Below are 17,944 nucleotides of genomic sequence, written 5' to 3'. Positions count from 1 at the left end.
GCAAGTTTTTTATCTCTAATAATTTTTCTTTTGACTGGAGCTACATTATCTAGGGTATAGCGAAATGTCGACTCTAAATATTCAGTCGCCTGATCGAGTTCTGTGGGGTCAGACGGTGATCTAATCGAAGTTGGGAACTCTGGGAGATTACTGATAAAACTCTGTTTGGTAGTTGATGTGAATGTACGTTTCATACGGTAGCGCGGCGCTGTGTGTACATTATTATTGTGACACACTTGAATTGAGACAAGATAGTGATCTGAGATAACTTCAGATAGTGGTATTGTGAATATATTTCTTATACTTAATCCAAATAATATTATTAAATCTAAAGTGTGACCTGCTTTATGAGTGGGTCCTACTACACACTGATTTACTCCTACCGAGTCCAGTATAGAAATAAATGCAGTTCTCAGAGGGTCTTCTGGGTTTTCAAAATGAATATTAAAATCTCCAGCAATTAACACTTTGTCTACAGAAACGACTAGGTTTGAGAGGAAATCTGCAAATTCACTAAGAAATTCCGAGTACGGGCCTGGAGGTCTGTAAATGACAATTAGCGGGATCGACTGAGCTGACTTAATATAGTTAAATAAACTTATGTTACTACAAAGAATTTCAAATGAATTAAATTTGTGTCCATGTTTTTGTACAATAGTCAAATTATCATTGTGAATAACTGCGACGCCTCCTCCTCTACCAGTTAACCGAGGCTGGTGTATGTAGCTGTATCCAGGAGGACTAGCTTCATTTAGAGCTACATACTCGTCCTGTTTAATCCAGGTTTCTGTTAAACAGAGTATATCAAACTCCTGATCTGTGATAATTTCATTAACTATAACTGCTTTAGATGCGAGAGATCTAATATTTAACAGTCCTAGCTTCAGATCAGAGGTGCCGGCTGCGCATTCAGTCTGATCCAAGTTTGTGGTCTTTATGCTAATTAAATTACTAAAACAGACTTTCTGAGTCTTTCTAAATTTGATTTTAGCTCGGGGAACAGACACAGTCTCAATAGAGTGAACCCTGAGTGACGACTCTATGCAGCTAGCAGACGGTTGGTTTAGCCTGTCTGTCTGCTCCCTGGCCTGGGCTCTGGATTGTCACCGATTAACTAGGCCTTTTCTAAGACTATGAGCTATACTACAAGAAATGAGAGCAGCACCTTCCTGAGTGGGATGGACACCGTCCCGCCCTAACAGGCCAGCTTTGCCCTCAAAGGTCTTCCAATTATCAATAAAGCCCACGTTGTTTTTGGAGCACCACCTGGACATCCAGCGGTTCAGCGACCATAACCTGCTGTAAGTTATGTCACCACGTCTCATTGGGATGGGACCAGAGCATACTACTCCATCGGACATCGCCTTCGCTAATTTAAACACCTCTATAAAGTTATTCTTACTAACCTCTGACTGACGAAGGTGTATATCGTTAGCTCCAGCATGTACCACTATCTTTGAGAACCTGTGCTGTCCTAGAGCCCTAAGATTACCTGCTATGTCCGGTGCTCTGGCTCCCGGGATACACCTAACCACTGCCGCTGGCGCCCCTAAAGGCCTGGCTAATTTCACATGTCTCATTATAGAGTCTCCTATAACCAGAGCTCTTTCAGGTTTCTCAGCGGGTGCATCACTGAGGAGAGCAAACCTGTTGGACAGGTGAAGCGCAGAAGAGGTGTGCTCCGGTGGGCTAGCCTTAGCGTTAGCTTTGGCTGAACGAGTATGCCGCCGAGTCGTCACCCATTCGCCCCGCTGTGAGGGCTCTAATGCCGGAGTCGGGGGCTGGTTATCTCCGCCTGCGGCACCCAGACTGTCCGCTACAGGAATAACACTGCTCTTACACTCTCTAACCCTCTCTAAAGTCTGGATGCGCTCCTCTAACGCTGATATCTTCTCCGTCAGAGTGCTCACTAACACACACCTATCACAAATAAAATTATTACTAACGACGGAGGAAGAATGTCTAAACATCCTGCACTCTACACACTGAACAAGCTGAATATTGGACATGATAACGTACCTGAGTCGGAGTTGTAGTTGTTTGGAGCTGAATTCCGTTTGTTGTTTTTAGAAAAAGAAACTCGCGCGTTCTCCAAAAAGCGCAGAAAAAGGCGAAGCCAAATAGTGTGAGATGTAAAAACTAGTTGCTATTAATATTATTATTGTATAAATGAAAAAAAGTATGTAATTTAAACGCTAACACAAACGCAAACTTTCGCGGCAACGATACGAAAACAGGAAGCTACGTCAGCAACAGGAACAATCAAGCAAAAAAAGCCAGACTAAAGAAGACTATAACAACATTCCACAATACTCACATAAACACATGTAAACTAAAGATACACTTAACTACATTTGACAAAACAAGCCTTCAGAGCCAGCTCAACACAAATCTAAATTTAAACAAAACAAAACTAATGTCTACTAGACAGTATTAATGCTCGATCCAGTTTCCCAGAGCTACCAGCTTTTTATATGATCTCTAATTAGCTGCCTCGGCTCAGGTGGGCTCCATCATTAACTGATCGAGGTGCCTTCTGGGAAACTGAGTCTTTTAACAGAACTACAAACAAAGTAAAAGATGCACACAGTGCCCTCTAGGGGCAGTCCCTTACATACATTACATAATGTGCCTTTTCTGTTATCAAGAGGTAATACATTACTGCATAAATTATGGAAAAATTAAAAGGGCCTGTTTTACCTGAATTTACCTAATATGTTTTTACCTGACCTTTTTCTTTATTGTCTTGTCTCTCACACAATGAAGAATCTTAACGATGGAGAATCCTTGGACATTCCAGTGGGAATTCTCTGCTATGAGAACAACAGAGCCACAAGCCCTACATCACCACAACTGAAGCCCACAAGAGTGAGGATCATCCTAGAGGGCAGCCTTGTAATGGATTCACTCACCAACCTGCCTCAAGCTATGTGTCTCTTGTTTGACTTTACCTATGCAATCCACTTGAAGTACCCAAAGTCCATGATAAACACTTTTATCTTCATTCAGCAGGTATTGATAAACTTGGATCGAAGTGAGCTATTAACTTTAAGGGGGCGGCGCCCCTGCGCCCATTATTGACCGGCAGCCACTGTGTTTCAATGAAATGAAAATAAAAACTGCATTGTGTGTTCATTGACAAAAGTAAATGCAAACTGATCTGGAATTTTCCTATCCCAATTATTTTATTACATATATGGTATTAAGTGTATTTGAAGTAAATTAATTAATATCTGAGTATTTTGCATTTAAGTTGACTCTACTTAGCTAAAGAAAAAAAAATATTTTCTTGATTAAGTGTGTATGAGTTTAAATATTGCATTTTTACTTTTTTAAATTTAAGTTGACTCTATTTAAACAAATGTATTTTTCTTCTGTCAATTAGTTAAAGCATTTGCCTCAAATGGTTTAAGTACAATCATGTTAGCCACACACACACACACACACACAAACACACACACACATACCAGTTTGCCGACAGTGATTGATGCTTTATATTTTATATTTGTCATGCCAATAAAGCGCTTTTCTTGAATCTTAACTCTCACTTACATAAGCGTGGGCGCACACACACTATATGAGTGACGCACACGCATTGAGACCGAGCATGAGAGAGGATTATCCACAATAATGCTCGTATTTGAACACCTCATTAGTTTACAGAGTTAAAATTTATTTAAAATGTTTGCTCGTCTTGCAAAACACTCCAATCAGGTTACTTGCAATCCAAGGCTTTGATGTAAAGTGAAAAGTGTCTGTCTGTCCCTGTCTGTGACCTTTGACTTATGATTGTGTCTCCTGTTTGCTGATGCTGTTTGTATATATTTGACATGGCGATGACTTTGAGACAGTTTCCCTAAAACAGTAAAGTAATGTTCCAGGTTTTGTCACTGATACACTGTGGTTCATGCTCCCACTGGTTGTGACATGCTGCTTGATAATCTCAATAAAAAAGATGTAAGTGTTAAGATTTCTCTCACAGATGATACACGCTGTGAGTTGTGCATCAATCTAATCTAACTGTCCTGTGCAGCTGTGTATATAATTATGACTTACTTGTTTAAAAGTCAATTAATTTTTATCTGTGCTGTTTCACTACAGTATAAACAGGACTAAATAATGTACAATAGATGATCACAAAATTCTAAATACAATACAAATAAACAAACAATAAAATTAATATTATATTTGACTAACAGGACAGATAATCAGTGGTGAGGAATTTTTACCTCCATCATTACAACAGGGGCTGAAGAATGGATAAAGTTTCTCAGTGAAAGTCTGACCAGTGAAAGAGTAGATATGTGACTTTGCATCAACATCATAGAAGGAGATCAGACCCTCCTCATAATCCACAAACACCCCCACCTTCTGAGGAGCCTGTTTCAAGGAGAGGGAGGTAGAGGGAGAGTCCAGAGCTTCATATTCAGTCTTATTCCTCAGCCACACACACCAGAGTCCATCTTCAGGACTAAGTGTAATCTCCCCTTTCCTGTTAATGGACTCTCTGGCCACTCCTAAATCCCACTCGGTACTCCCTCTGACCTGAACCTCATAGTAAAATCTCCCTGAGGAGAATCCCTCCTTTCCCAGGACATCAGTACAATAATCAAACCTCTTTGGATTATCAGGGAGATTCTGTCCTGTCTCTCTATGTCTAACTTGTTTCCCATCATCAGACAGGATGAGTTTAGGATTCGCTGTATCAGGATCCAGAGTCACATCCACTGAGAGACAGAAACACAGCGAACATCAGGTTTATCATTGTACAGTGTGTAACAGTAAAGAAATATATATTTAGTCATGTGATCAATAAGAGTTCACAAACCTGCATATTGTTTAATTCTCTTCAGTTCTGTTTGGAAAATAAGACAATATTTTAAATATCTTACTTTTATGAGGTAAAATCAAATATTTAATTATTATAAATCACAAAAAAAATGCTGTAACAATAAAATCTAAACACACAAGCAGTTAAAAAAAGGAAACAGTTACGGTACTTTTGTTAACGGAATCTTCATGAGTTTTAGCAAATGTACAGTAGTACTGACCAGTCTCACCAAGCTTCTCCATTTCCTCACTGAGAGTCTCCTGAATCTGAGACAGAGCTCTCCTCACAGTCTCCACACTCAGACGAGAGTTAATAGTGACATCAGTCCAGTCCTGGGTGTGTGGAGGGCTGCACAGTGACGGGTAAATCTACAGTACAGCAGGAGAGAGGAGAAATCCCTCAGCATGGGGACTGCTGTCCTGTCATGTGCTGCATTGCTATTGAGAAACAGAGGGACTCTGACCTGTAGGAGGTGGATGTGATCCTCAGTGTGTGAGAGCTGCTCCAGCTCAGTGTTTCTCCTCTTTAGCTCAGTGATTTCCTGCTCCAGATCTTTAATGAACTCTTCAGCCTGCCTCTCTGCTGCTTTCTGCTTCTCCTCCATCACCTTAAGCAGCTCAGCCTGGCTTCTCTCAATGCAGCTCATCAGAGCACTGAAGATCTCCACAACATCTGCTTTCTCCTTCTCTGTGTTTTTCTAACAGGAGATTAAATCAAGATAAAATATTTTATTTCATATGATTGTATCAGGACTCCACTAATGTATTTGTTGTGAAGGAGAGACTCACATTATTAACTTCTACAGAGTGTTTGATTTCCTCAATCTTCTTCAGTCGCTCCTGGATCATCTGCTGAACTTCTGCTCGTGTCTTTGCCATCTCAGTCTGAGAAAAATATAGATGATGTTCAACCCTTAGTCATGGCATTTCATTAGTTTGCAAACTTTTACTATCCATTAATAAGTTTCAGTCTCTCACCTTCTTCTCTGTACTCTCCTCCTCTATAGGAACAGTGTTGTGAGTTCTGTGGTCTCCCTCAGTACAGAACTGACACACACACGTCTGTTCATCTCTACAGAACAGCTCCAGGGGTCTCTCATGTTTCTGGCAGATGTAGTCCTCCAGGTTCTCCACAGGCTCAATCAGTCTGTGCTTCTTAAATGACAAAACTGTCCTGTGAAGTTCCAGGTGAGTCCCACAGTAAGAGGTCATACAGGTCAGGCAGGACTTCACAGCTGCACATTTCTTTTCACAGCAGGCCTCACAGAGCACCAGAGATTGGGTGGGTTTTTCTGCAGCACTGCTGGATTTCACCTGAACTGACTTCTTAAATGGAGCAGCCAGTCCAGAGATGAACGTATTCACACATAACTCTGGTCTTTTAGCAAAATATGTTTTACACACTGGACACTGACAGTGTGAACTGCTGTCCCAGAACTCTTTGAGACAGATCATACAGTAGTTGTGTCCACATGGAGTAGAGACTGGATCAGTGAACACATCCAGACAGATGGAGCACTGGAGCTGATCTTCACACAGGACACTGCTGGAGGAAGCCATGACTGACACAGGAGACATGATGAGAGTAGATTTTAGAAAACGTTCCACAGTGTAATCCTTACAACACACACTGACACTGCATATATACAGTGGTGTGAAAAACCATTTGCTGCCTTCCTGATTTCTTATTCTTTTGCATGTTTGTCACACAAAATGTTTCTGATCATCAAACACATTTAACTATTAGTCAAAGATAACATAATTGAACACAAAATGCAGTTTTTAAATGAAGGTTTACGTTATTAAGGGAGAAAAAAAACTCCAAATCTACATGGCCCTGTGTGAAAAAGTGATTGCCCCCCTTGTTAAAAAATAACTTAACTGTGGTTTATCACACCTGAGTTCAATTTCTGTAGTCACCCCCAGGCCTGATTACTGCCACACCTGTTTCAATCAAGAAATCACTTAAATAGGAGCTACCTGACACAGAGAAGTAGACCAAAAGCACCTCAAAAGCTAGACATCATGCCAAGATCCAAAGAAATTCAGGAACAAATGAAAACAAAAGTAATTGAGATCTACCAGTCTGGTAAAGGTTATAAAGCCATTTCTTAAGCTTTGGGACTCCAGCGAACCACAGTGAGAGCCATTATCCACAAATGGCAAAAACATGGAACAGTGGTGAACCTTCCCAGGAGTGGCCGGCCGACCAAAATTACCCCAAGAGCGCAGAGACAACTCATCCGAGAGGCCACAAAAGACCCCAGGACAACATCTAAAGAACTGCAGGCCTCACTTGCCTCAATTAAGGTCAGTGTTAACGACTCCACCATAAGAAAGAGACTGGGCAAAAACGGCCTGCATGGCAGATTTCCAAGGCGCAAACCACTTTTAAGCAAAAAGAACATTAAGGCTCGTCTCAATTTTGCTAAAAAACATCTCAATGATTGCCAAGACTTTTGGGAAAATACCTTGTGGACCAACGAGACAAAAGTTGAACATTTTTGGAAGGTGCGTGTCCCGTTACATCTGGCGTAAAAGTAACACAGCATTTTAGAAAAAGAACATTATACCAACAGTAAAATATGGTGGTGGTAGTGTGATGGTCTGGGGTTGTTTTGCTGCTTCAGGACCTGGAAGGCTTGCTGTGATAGATGGAACCATGAATTCTACTGTCTACCAAAAAATCCTGAAGGAGAATGTCCGGCCATCTGTTCGTCAACTCAAGCTGAAGCGATCTTGGGTGCTGCAGCAGGACAATGACCCAAAACACACCAGCAAATCCACCTCTGAATGGCTGAAGAAAAACAAAATGAAGACTTTGGAGTGGCCTAGTCAAAGTCCTGACCTGAATCCTATTGAGATGTTGTGGCATGACCTTAAAAAGGCAGTTCAGCTCAAATAAAGCTGAATTACAACAATTCTGCAAAGATGAGTGGGCCAAAATTCCTCCAGAGCGCTGTAAAAGACTCTATGCAAGTTATCGCAAACGCTTGATTGCAGTTATTGCTGCTAAGGGTGGCGAAACCAGTTATTAGGTTCAGGGGGCAATTACTTTTTCACACAGGGCCATGTAGGTTTCGATTTTTTTTCTACCTAAATAATAAAAACCATCATTTAAAAACTGCATTTTGTGTTTACTTGTGTTATCTTTAACTAATAGTTAAATGTGTTTGATGATCAGAAACATTTTGTGTGACAAACATGCAAAAGAATAAGCAATCAGGAAGGGGGCAAATAGTTTTTCACACCACTGTATAATAATGATTACAAACAGGAATAAAATAATCAGTGTTGTGCTTTTATGGGAATATAATCAAGGATGGTGTATGTGATTATAAAAGTATAGTTACTAGTTAATTCTTTCTTTTCTATACAAGCCTGTGTTAAAGTGTTTATTTCCCTTCATACTACAGAAATGTATCAATGATTACAGATTGTAATAAATGACAAAGAATTTAATCTTTAGTTTCATTTAATTGTGTTTAAATCAAAAGCAGTTAAATTAACTAATTTTAAATTTTTAAAGTTTATTTTGTTTAAAATTATTAATGATAAATGTATTATAGGAAATATTTCACCGTAACACACACACACGCACACACACACAGACACACACACACACATATATTTGACTTTTCCTGCTCACTTACAGTTTAGCTTCTGTGATTTTAGTTCCTTGAAGAAAGACTGAGAAGCTTCAAACTGGAGATTGTGTCCTGATGAAACCTGATGAATCCTGATGAGATAACGGATTCACACTTCACTTTCGTTTCACCAGAGTGACATCATTAGGCCACGCCCCCCGGATTCTAGAATATTTATTTATTACTCAGTTACACATTTTGGCCACTAGATGGCAGCCATTCTCCAAAGAAACTACAGATAAACATTACACATCTTGTATGTCCACATTAATACAATAAGCCTTTTTAAATGTTCACTAAAACACTTACTGAGTCATTTCTCTGTTTTTTTCATCATAAACAAAACACTTTAATATTTCTCGCTTATATTAATTAACAGTTAAAATGGTTATGGTCCCACTTTGTATTAAATGTGCATAAGCTTTGTAAAGTCATGTGCAAAAGTTTTTACCCCCCTTTTAATCCTGTGTGTTTTTGTGTAAAAATTGATGGTGTTGGCGTTTATGAACAGATAGCAATTGTTGTATAAGTTGTATAAGAAATCATCAAGCGGGTCTATTTAATCACACTGTCTGCTCTCTGAAGATGTTTACAGAGTATCATAATATGTAACTATTCAATATTCTGCTGCACGTGACTGTTAGAGATGGATAATAAGGGGATATTCAGGATCGAGAGGGTCTGTATAAATGCCTTCCAGCCCATGGGGCGTCTGATAAGAGACATCTTTCGTGTGCTTGTTAAATGTTTCATCAGATCGACTATGTGGGAACCGTTAATCACACGCTTCTTAAAAATAAACTCCCCACTATCGTTCCACTCCCCCGGTCGGATGCCTCTGATATCTTATGTAAAGTACAACTGGCATTCCTTTTGAAAAGAGGGTTAATGCAGTTAATAATGTCTTTTAAAATAACGTCTTTCTTTTCTTTTTGATGCTTAACGAGGGCTTCGGCTCTTCTAGGTAAAGTGAGGGCGATCTCTCAAGTCTCAGTCTCCCAGTCTGAAGCGGTCTGGACACGCGGGTGTCAAGTCTAGTAATAAATAGCTATTGGGGTTATTTGTAGCATCTTCGTAACTCTCCAAAAAGAGAGAACTCTCGTGTACACCACCGATAAAATCTTCAATAAGGTCTTTCACGGTGTCAAAGTTGATTCTTTGACAACAAGTGTACGTCTGTTTAATCCACTTTACACAAAGCACTACTTTAGACGCTTTAGTCTGATAGGCGTAACTTTTAGGACAGGCAGAAACAAATTCTTTTTATCATATCACCGTACAATTCGTCCGTTAACTGACCCAAATAATTCCTCAGCTCGAGAGGGGTCTCGTCTTCTCTGGTTATATAGATCAGGCTGTCGGTGTCATAATACAAGACTCTCTCTTGCAACTGATCCAGATAACTGAAGTATCATTCAGCCATAGCCTGTTGTAAAGGCAACAATAAAAACATGAATTTTATTTTGCTTTACAACAGATATTTCATGATAAATGTGTGTATATGTGCTTTATATTTTTTTCATAATGATGAAATGAGATGCCCAAATTCGTGCTTTAAAATTTTTAATAAGTTTCTTATATATTTTTTGTAATGTTTTAACAGGGACAAAACAGTGAAAGACATGGCAATGTCTCGGTTTACATGGTGTTGAAATTAATTTAATTTCCTGATCTGATAGTCTTAACTATGCGAATGTCCTGATTCGTGAATATGCCAACATATCTTATTTAAAACGTTAAATATTGGCAGGGGGAATTGGCAGAATTGAGGGGTTTAAAACTTGTGTTTAAAAAATGTGTCGACATCATCAGAAGACATGAATGAACTATATATATTATATTATTTAGTAAATATTATTTTATGACCACGAACTTCTTCGGGCTTTTTATAATAATCATCATATTTGCTGTTTTTGTCCAGCATTTAATAATTATTTCATCCATTATTAAACCACGGCTGAAAATAATAGCTGGAATGTGATGTGATTGTGAATTCATGACTGAAATAAAGCAGTTTGTCTTTTGTAAAGTACTTTCACTTTACAAAAGGCAGCGTTTTTATCAAAAGGTTGATAAACGTGTGTTGTACAGTATATACACCGCGACAGCGCGCGCAGTTACTCACTTCTCACCTTTCATGTAGGTCTGCTCGGACTAATTCGTTTTAAACCCCTCAAAACTGCGTGTATATACAGCTCAAAACCTCCATCAGTTATTAAAGATAGCATCTATTTAGAAAAAATGCCCCAGTGATTTCGGAGCTTCAGGAAATCTCCCGGCGCTCTGCGCATAACACCGGGCCAACTCATGTCGGAAAGAATTTATAAACGGTTTCTAAACGTGGGCTATTGTTTTTTTTTTTTACTTATAGTATTTGTTAATTTAATTTAAATGAGGTTTGGGCTCAGGACTTTACTCCATAGTTTTATTTAGCGCTCAGCCGCATGCATGGAGTTTTCCAGAGCGAACCGGCAGAAGTAGACTAATGATTATGAACGCGTCGGGAAAACAGCAAGCAGACTGACTCTGACCATTTAAAAAAACGTTTGCGTTCATTTTCTGACGCGCTCAAGTTCACCAAAAACAATACAGAACAGCGCAGCTTATTTGCTTTCAAACATTTATAAAATCACGTTTTTTCGTTGTTGTGAGTGCGCTTAAATAAAAGTTGAGTCTTATAAAGGCATGTAGTCTTATATAGTTTTATTATATAGTTTTTGCACATTAATCAGAGTCCTCATCTGTTACATTTTTGAGGACAATAGTTTTTTTTAGCCTGTCACAGCGTGCGCCCAAATCAATATCGCTCCTCGCTCACTAGTTAGGCGGCCTCTCCTTCAGATATGCGAAGAAGCGGGGCTGCGGAATTAAGCACGAATAGTGAAGAAGAGCTCTCCTTGCTAATGATCCCGGGTTCATCCGCGCTATAAAATACTCGGGGTTTGTTGGTTTACAGTGGATTTTACTACGCGGTGTGAGTGAGACGCGCGCACACAACGCGGAAGTGCGGCATGCAAACGGGGCAAATGGAACGCGCCCCAGGGACTTCAAAGAAGAGCCAGCGCAAGCAGACGGAGGCAGGAGCTGCTGTCCGCGGATGGCCGTCGTACTCGTATTTTATAGCGCAGGGTGCAAACCCGGGATCATTGGCATGGATGAGCTATGTCCAGCTCTGTACCAGCATGTCATGTGGGCATTATAAGACTAAAAAGTGGCAGCTGGCACGCCTAAAAATAGACGCAGGTTAATTTTTTTATAGTCTAAATTAAAATCCTCCTCTTTAGTGCCTCCTATTCCTATTAATCCTATTGTTCTTTTAGTGTCACTGCGTGTGCTTACAATGCCAGACAACATTCAAATGCAAATTATTCACTCTCCCCAAGTGTGAATCAGCTGTTCTCACCTATACATATTAACCTATACATTCTCACCTAAAGTGTTTAGGTGAAATTCCACCTATACAAGTGTGACAAATATGCAAAGAAAAAAAATAGGAAGGGGCAAATACTTTTTCATGGCACTTCACATGTAGTCAGATTGTTCCACTGGCTGAAACTGTAGCAGGTGGAGTTATAGCACTTTTCAAATCACACTTACTATACACTGATATGAATAACTTTGAATGATGAATGCTACGTTAATATGATCTCGGGCTTGCTCCACATTATAAAAGCAAAGCGCGGAGTTTAGTCCGAGATCAGGGAAGTACGTGATGTGGTGGAAAATAGGCAGTGGCGGTTCTACACTGAATTGCTCCGCGGGCGAGACTCCCTCCCGCCCCCCCGTCAGCGCCACTTCTAACCAACCAAACCCCCTGTCTGAAGTCTGCTCGGTCTTGTTAATTTGTTTTAAAACCCCCAATTCTGTGAATTCCCCCAGCAGCGAAACCGGTTTGATGACTTCACACCTGTAGTAAAGGTGAGATTGGGGATTACAGTAACTGTGGGTGCGCTTCACCTCGGAGCGCGATGTCGCGTTGTATTCAATGAATAGACTAAAACAAAATCATGTTTGCTTCAGCATTGGAAACAACATTGTAATAGATTAACTTTATTAAAGATTATACACTCTTGTATTCTTTGTCCACACACGTGGGCATCTTAAAATCTTTAGATATTGATCCTTTCTCGATGCAGCGAATTTTCTGAGCAAATTAATAATAATTTCCATGAATGAAAAGCAGGAAGAAGAAAAGGTTACACGAAATAAGAAAAAGCTTTAGAGGTAAATGCTGTGAAATGCTTAAAATGAACAGATTCTGCCTATAACAGGTCAGGGACAGTGAGGCTGGATCCAGCAGCGCACCACATCCCACATCATAATACATGCTGATGATGACCAACACGTCTCCCCTCATCTACCAGAGCCAAGGAAAAAGAATGGCAATCAAACAGAATAAAATTAGTACCAGCATTAACTTGTGCTAGTTATTATGATGGTGGTCAATATTAATTGAAATAATGTTTCTCAGCATTATTTTGTGTTAATATTGACTACCCTAATAATTAAAATAAGTAACTAGTTCACTAGCGTGAGCTACTGCTGATACTGATTTTATTTCAGCTTACCTGTTCAGTTTTATTGCCATTCCTTTTAAAATATTGTCTTTATAGATAGTTGTTTGTCTTGATGTTCTTTTTTTTTCGTTTCTTTGACCCAATATATGTTCAGTGATACTTCAAATAACATGTTTAAATAGCATTGATTTCTGTATTGTGTTATATTTTTATACTAGTAACTGGTGTTAAAAATGTATCTCTACATTAATGAGCCAATGTATTATGGTGTGGGCTGCTGTGGGCCAGGAAGTCCAGGGACACTTTTTGGTCCCAGTCCGCCCCTGTAATAACGAATGGAGAAAGCGCAGTCAAAGCCCGGGGATTCTGTGTTCCCCGGGGGGCCAGTCGTGAATAGCTGACACTTAGTGACAGCCAATGAAATTGAAGCATTTTTGCCGCTTTCCACGTGGTGTGGCGTTGCCACAATATCCGTATAATATCCGTATATCCCATAAAATCCTCCAGACCCTGGTTCGAATCCCGCTCTGGGTGAAAATGTAATAAATGTGAATCCTTTGTTTTACACTTTTTGCTTATGATAATCATTAAATTACAGCAACTGTGAGGTGAGTGCTAATGTGTTTCATAGCTTAAGAAAAAAAAAATTCTTAAGTGCAAACATGCATTTAGTACTGAAGCATAACTTGATAATGTAATGGCTATAACGCGGGTGCGTTACAATAATAATAATAATAATAAATTTGGAGAACTACTACTACTAATAATAATAATTCTGAATGAAAGTGAAGAATAAATACATATCAATTTGAGCTCGACACGTTTATGAGCTCTGTCGCTTGCCGTCAAATTCAAATTCAAATTCAAATTTTATTTGTCACATACACAAACATACACAGTACGAAATGTAGTGAAATGTATTATACGACTGCCATTGACCCTAAAAGAGAGTTAAATTTTACAAATAAGAAATAAATATGAATAAAAGAAATACGATAGAAATTAAATTACAAAATTAAATTAAACTAGGAAAAATAGAACTAAAAATAAAAATAGAAATGTGCTATGAAAAAATAGAACTAAAAATAAAAATAGAAATAGGATGTACAAAATAGAAATATACTGTGCAAATTGAAATATACTTTACGGTGTGTGCAAATATGCATGGAACAAAGTGTCTTAGTGCAGAGGTTATTAAAGTGTCTTTGTGCACTGGTCCAGGATGTAAACGTAAAACTGTAAAATGTAGTGTAGTTGTGAAGGTAGGTGTGCAAAGTTATTAAAGTGTCTTTGTGCAATGGTCCAGGATGTAACGTACGACATGTAGTGTATATATGAAGGAAGGTGAGCGTGTAATTGTCCATAGTGTTCATGGATGTAAGAAGATTGATGGATTTGACCAATTATGAAAATATTGTGTAGTTCTGCATAGTGGTGTGGTTGTGGTTGAGAGACCTTATCGCCTGCGGGAAGAAGCTCCTCCTCAGTCTCTCTGTGTTGGCCTTCAAGGAGCGGAATCGCTTCCCAGACCGCAACAGAGTAAACAGTCCGTTATTGGGGTGGCTGAGGTCCTTCACGATCTTCCTGGCCTTGGTCAAGCACCGCTTGTTGTAGATCGAGTGCAGGTCAGGGAGCTCGATGCGGATGATGCGCTCAGCTGATCGCACCACCCTCTGTAGAGCTCGTCTGTCCTGCATGGTGCTGTTCCCGAACCAGGTCGTGATATTTCCCGTCAGGATGCTCTCGATGGTGCAGGAGTAGAAATTCCTGAGCACCTTGGAGGGCAGTCTAAAGTCTCTCAAGCGTCTGAGGTGGTAGAGACGCTGCCGGGCCTTTTTTACCACGGTGTTGATGTGACAGGACCATGCCAGGTCCTGCGTGATGTGAACACCGAGGTATCTGAAGCTGTCCACTCTCTCCACTGGGCTCCTGTTGATGACGGGGGTCTGGTAGTTCCTCACCTGCTTTGTACTAAAGTCCACTATCAGCTCCTTTGTCTTACTGACGTTCAGGAGGAGATTGTTCCTCTGGCACCAGTTCTCCAGATTTCCAACCTCCTCCAGGTAGGCCGTCTCATCATTGTTCGTGATCAGGCCCACCACAACAGTGTCGTCAGCGAACTTGATGATGGTGGTGGAGCTGGTAGTGGCCACGCAGTCGTGGGTGTACAGAGAGTACAGCAGGGGGCTCAGAACACAACCCTGGGGGGCTCCAGTGCTGAGAGTGAGAGGGGCTGAGACATGTCCGCCCATCCTTACTGCCTGTGGTCTGCCAGTTAGGAAGTTGGAGATCCACTGACACATAGATGAGCTGAGTCCCAGGTGCTCCAGCTTGGTGGTAAGTGTGGAGGGAATTATGGTATTAAATGCAGAACTGTAGTCGATGAAGAGCATTTTCACATAATTCCCCCTCCGAGTGTCCAGGTGAGTGAGAGATGTGTGGAGGAGATGAGAGATTGCATCGTCCGTGGAACGGTTTGGACGATAAGCGAACTGTAGTGGGTCGAGTGTGTCTGGTAGTGAAGAGATGATGAAGTCTCTGACCAGGCGTTCAAAGCACTTCATCACTACTGAGGTGAGGGCTACAGGGCGATAGTCATTGAGTGAAGCAGGATGAGGTTTCTTTGGGACAGGAACAATGATGGACTCTTTGAAGCATGTGGGGATCACCGACTGAGATAAAGAGATGTTGAATATCTCAGTGAACACAGGTGCTAGCTGGTCTGCGCAGGCTCTGAGGAGACGGCCTGAGATGCCGTCTGGTCCTGCTGCTTTCCTGGTGTTCACTCTCTTGAAGGCTCTCCTCACGTCATGCTCGGTGATGATGAACGCGCTTCCGGTGCTGGCAGTGACTTCCTGTCTGCAGCCGTTAGCGCCGCTAGCATTAGCATCGCTAGCGTCCTTAGCTGCAGCCTCGAAGCGAGCATAGAAAGTGTTCAGCTCGTCTGCCAGAGACACGTCTGCGTTTATCATACCGGATGTTGGTGCTTTATAATCCGTTATTGTCCTTAATCCCTGCCACAGGCTCCTAGAGTCACTCTGTTGGAGTTGTGACTCTAGTTTCCTCCCGTAGCGCTGCTTCGCCTCTTTCACCGCCTTCCGGACGCTGTATGACGCAGCCTTGTATGGTTCCATGTCCCCCGACGCGAGTCCCGTGTTGTAGGCAGCGGTGCGAGATCTCAGAGCGTCGCGGATGGTTTTATCCACCCACGGCTTCTGGTTGGGAAACGTTTTAATAGTCTTTTTTTCTACGGTATCGTCCGCTAATTTCCCGATGAATCCCACAACCGCTTCCGTAAACACGCTGACGTCACCATCGGAGCTGTTTCTTAACATGTCCCAGTCTGCGTCATCGAGTGCGTCCTGTAACGCGGCCACCGATTGGTCCGTCCAGCGCGCGACCTCCCTCTGAACCGGAACTTCCTGTTTCAGCCTTTGTTTGTATTTTGGCATGAGGAAGATGGCGGCGTGGTCGGATTTACCAAACGGTGGACAAGATTGTGCCTTGTAGCCGTCCTTGACCGTTGTATAGCAATGGTCCAGTGTCCTTTCGCCCCTGGTGGGGCAAGTGATGTGCTGATAAAAGTTTGGCGCTGCGCGTTTGAGGTTGGCACTATTAAAGTCCCCCGCCACAATAAGCGCAGCGTCCCGGTGTTGTGTTTGTTGCTGTGTGAGTGCCTCATGCAGCTCGCATAAGGCAGTGTCCGTGTCCGCTTGTGGTGGAATATAAACGGCGCTGATTATGACCGATGTAAACTCCCGAGGAAGGTAAAAAGGACGACACATGATGGACAGTAGTTCCAGGTTTGGTGTGCAGGAGCGTGTGAGAGGAACAACGCTCGCGCTGTTGCACCAGCTGCTGTTCACCATTAAACACACGCCGCCTCCCCTTGACTTCCCCGAGTCCCGTGTCCTGTCCATGCGGTGAACCGAGAAGAACTCGGCCGGCTGGATGGCGTGGTCCGGCACCGCTGGGTTCAGCCATGTCTCGGTGAAGCAGAGGAGATTGCAGTCCCGAATGTCTCTCTGGAACTTTATCCTGGCCCTGAGGTCATCGAGCTTGTTTTCCAGTGACTGGACGTTGGCGAGCAGGATGCTAGGCAGAGGTGTGCGGTGTGCACGGGCTCTCAGCCTGTTCCTGACGCCGGCTCGTTTCCCTCGGGGCCGCCGCTTCGCGTCGCGTCCTTTGTTGTCCCTCAGGATCTCACTCGGCCAGCTCGGATCCGGAGTTAAAAACGTCGAATTGTGAGTACATTGTATACCAATAGAAACAAGAGTGTCTCTATCATAACTAATGTACCCCATGGTGGTAATTTTGCCGGTTTTAAAACGCTGTAAACTAACTTAAAGAGCAAAAAAAAAGAAAAGGTGGTCGGAGCAGTCGTGACGGCAGCCGACCTCACCGGCGCCATCAATGGGCGCCTAAGAGACATAACATTTTTCGGCTTCAGTAGACACACAATACTTTAGACTGAAACACGACTGCCCCCTACAGGTATTGAAGGGCATTTTCACAGCTTGCCGCGCGCACTCGCAGCAAGTCGTGGGATCCCTTTTCCGAAAACGTGCGTTTTTAAAGGACAGATCTGTATATTCCGAGTGCATAAAAACAATAAAACAATACTGTTATAGGCTAACATCATACATTTTTGTAGCCCTTTTGCACACACGCGCGGGTGCGTTACATTAATAATAATAATAATAATAATAATAAATTTGGAGAACTACTACTAATAATAATAATAATTCTGAATGAAAATGAAGAATAAATACATAACAGTTTGAGCTTGACACGTTTATGAGCTCTATCGCTTGCCATTAATGGGCGCCTAAGAGACAAAATTTTTCGGCTTCAATAGACACACAATACTTTAGACTGAAACACGACTGCCCCCTACAGGTATTGAAGGGCATTTTCACAGCTTGCCGGGCGCAGCCGCGGCAAGTCGTG

At 41.6% G+C, this 17,944-nt stretch overlaps 1 protein-coding gene across 1 annotated transcript; it reads right to left on the bottom strand.

Annotated features, from left to right (window-relative positions):
- Positions 1-3,385: 3,385 nt before the first annotated feature.
- Positions 3,386-6,405, bottom strand: LOC128519595 (nuclear factor 7, ovary-like). Its single transcript, XM_053493372.1, has 6 exons — positions 5,809-6,405; positions 5,620-5,715; positions 5,295-5,528; positions 5,052-5,199; positions 4,829-4,855; positions 3,386-4,727 (listed from the first exon to the last, which is right to left on the bottom strand). Exons 1-6 carry the CDS (start codon positions 6,388-6,390, stop codon positions 4,183-4,185), a joined length of 1,632 nt encoding a protein of 543 aa, XP_053349347.1. The 5' UTR covers positions 6,391-6,405; the 3' UTR covers positions 3,386-4,182.
- Between the last annotated feature and the right edge of the window lie 11,539 nt (positions 6,406-17,944).

The sequence above is a fragment of the Clarias gariepinus genome, chromosome 1 (assembly GCF_024256425.1).
Source record: "Clarias gariepinus isolate MV-2021 ecotype Netherlands chromosome 1, CGAR_prim_01v2, whole genome shotgun sequence".
NCBI classification, from domain to species: Eukaryota; Metazoa; Chordata; class Actinopteri; order Siluriformes; family Clariidae; genus Clarias; species Clarias gariepinus.
The sequence above is the reverse complement of the archived record's forward strand: the minus strand, read 5'-3'. Positions and strand labels throughout refer to the sequence as shown.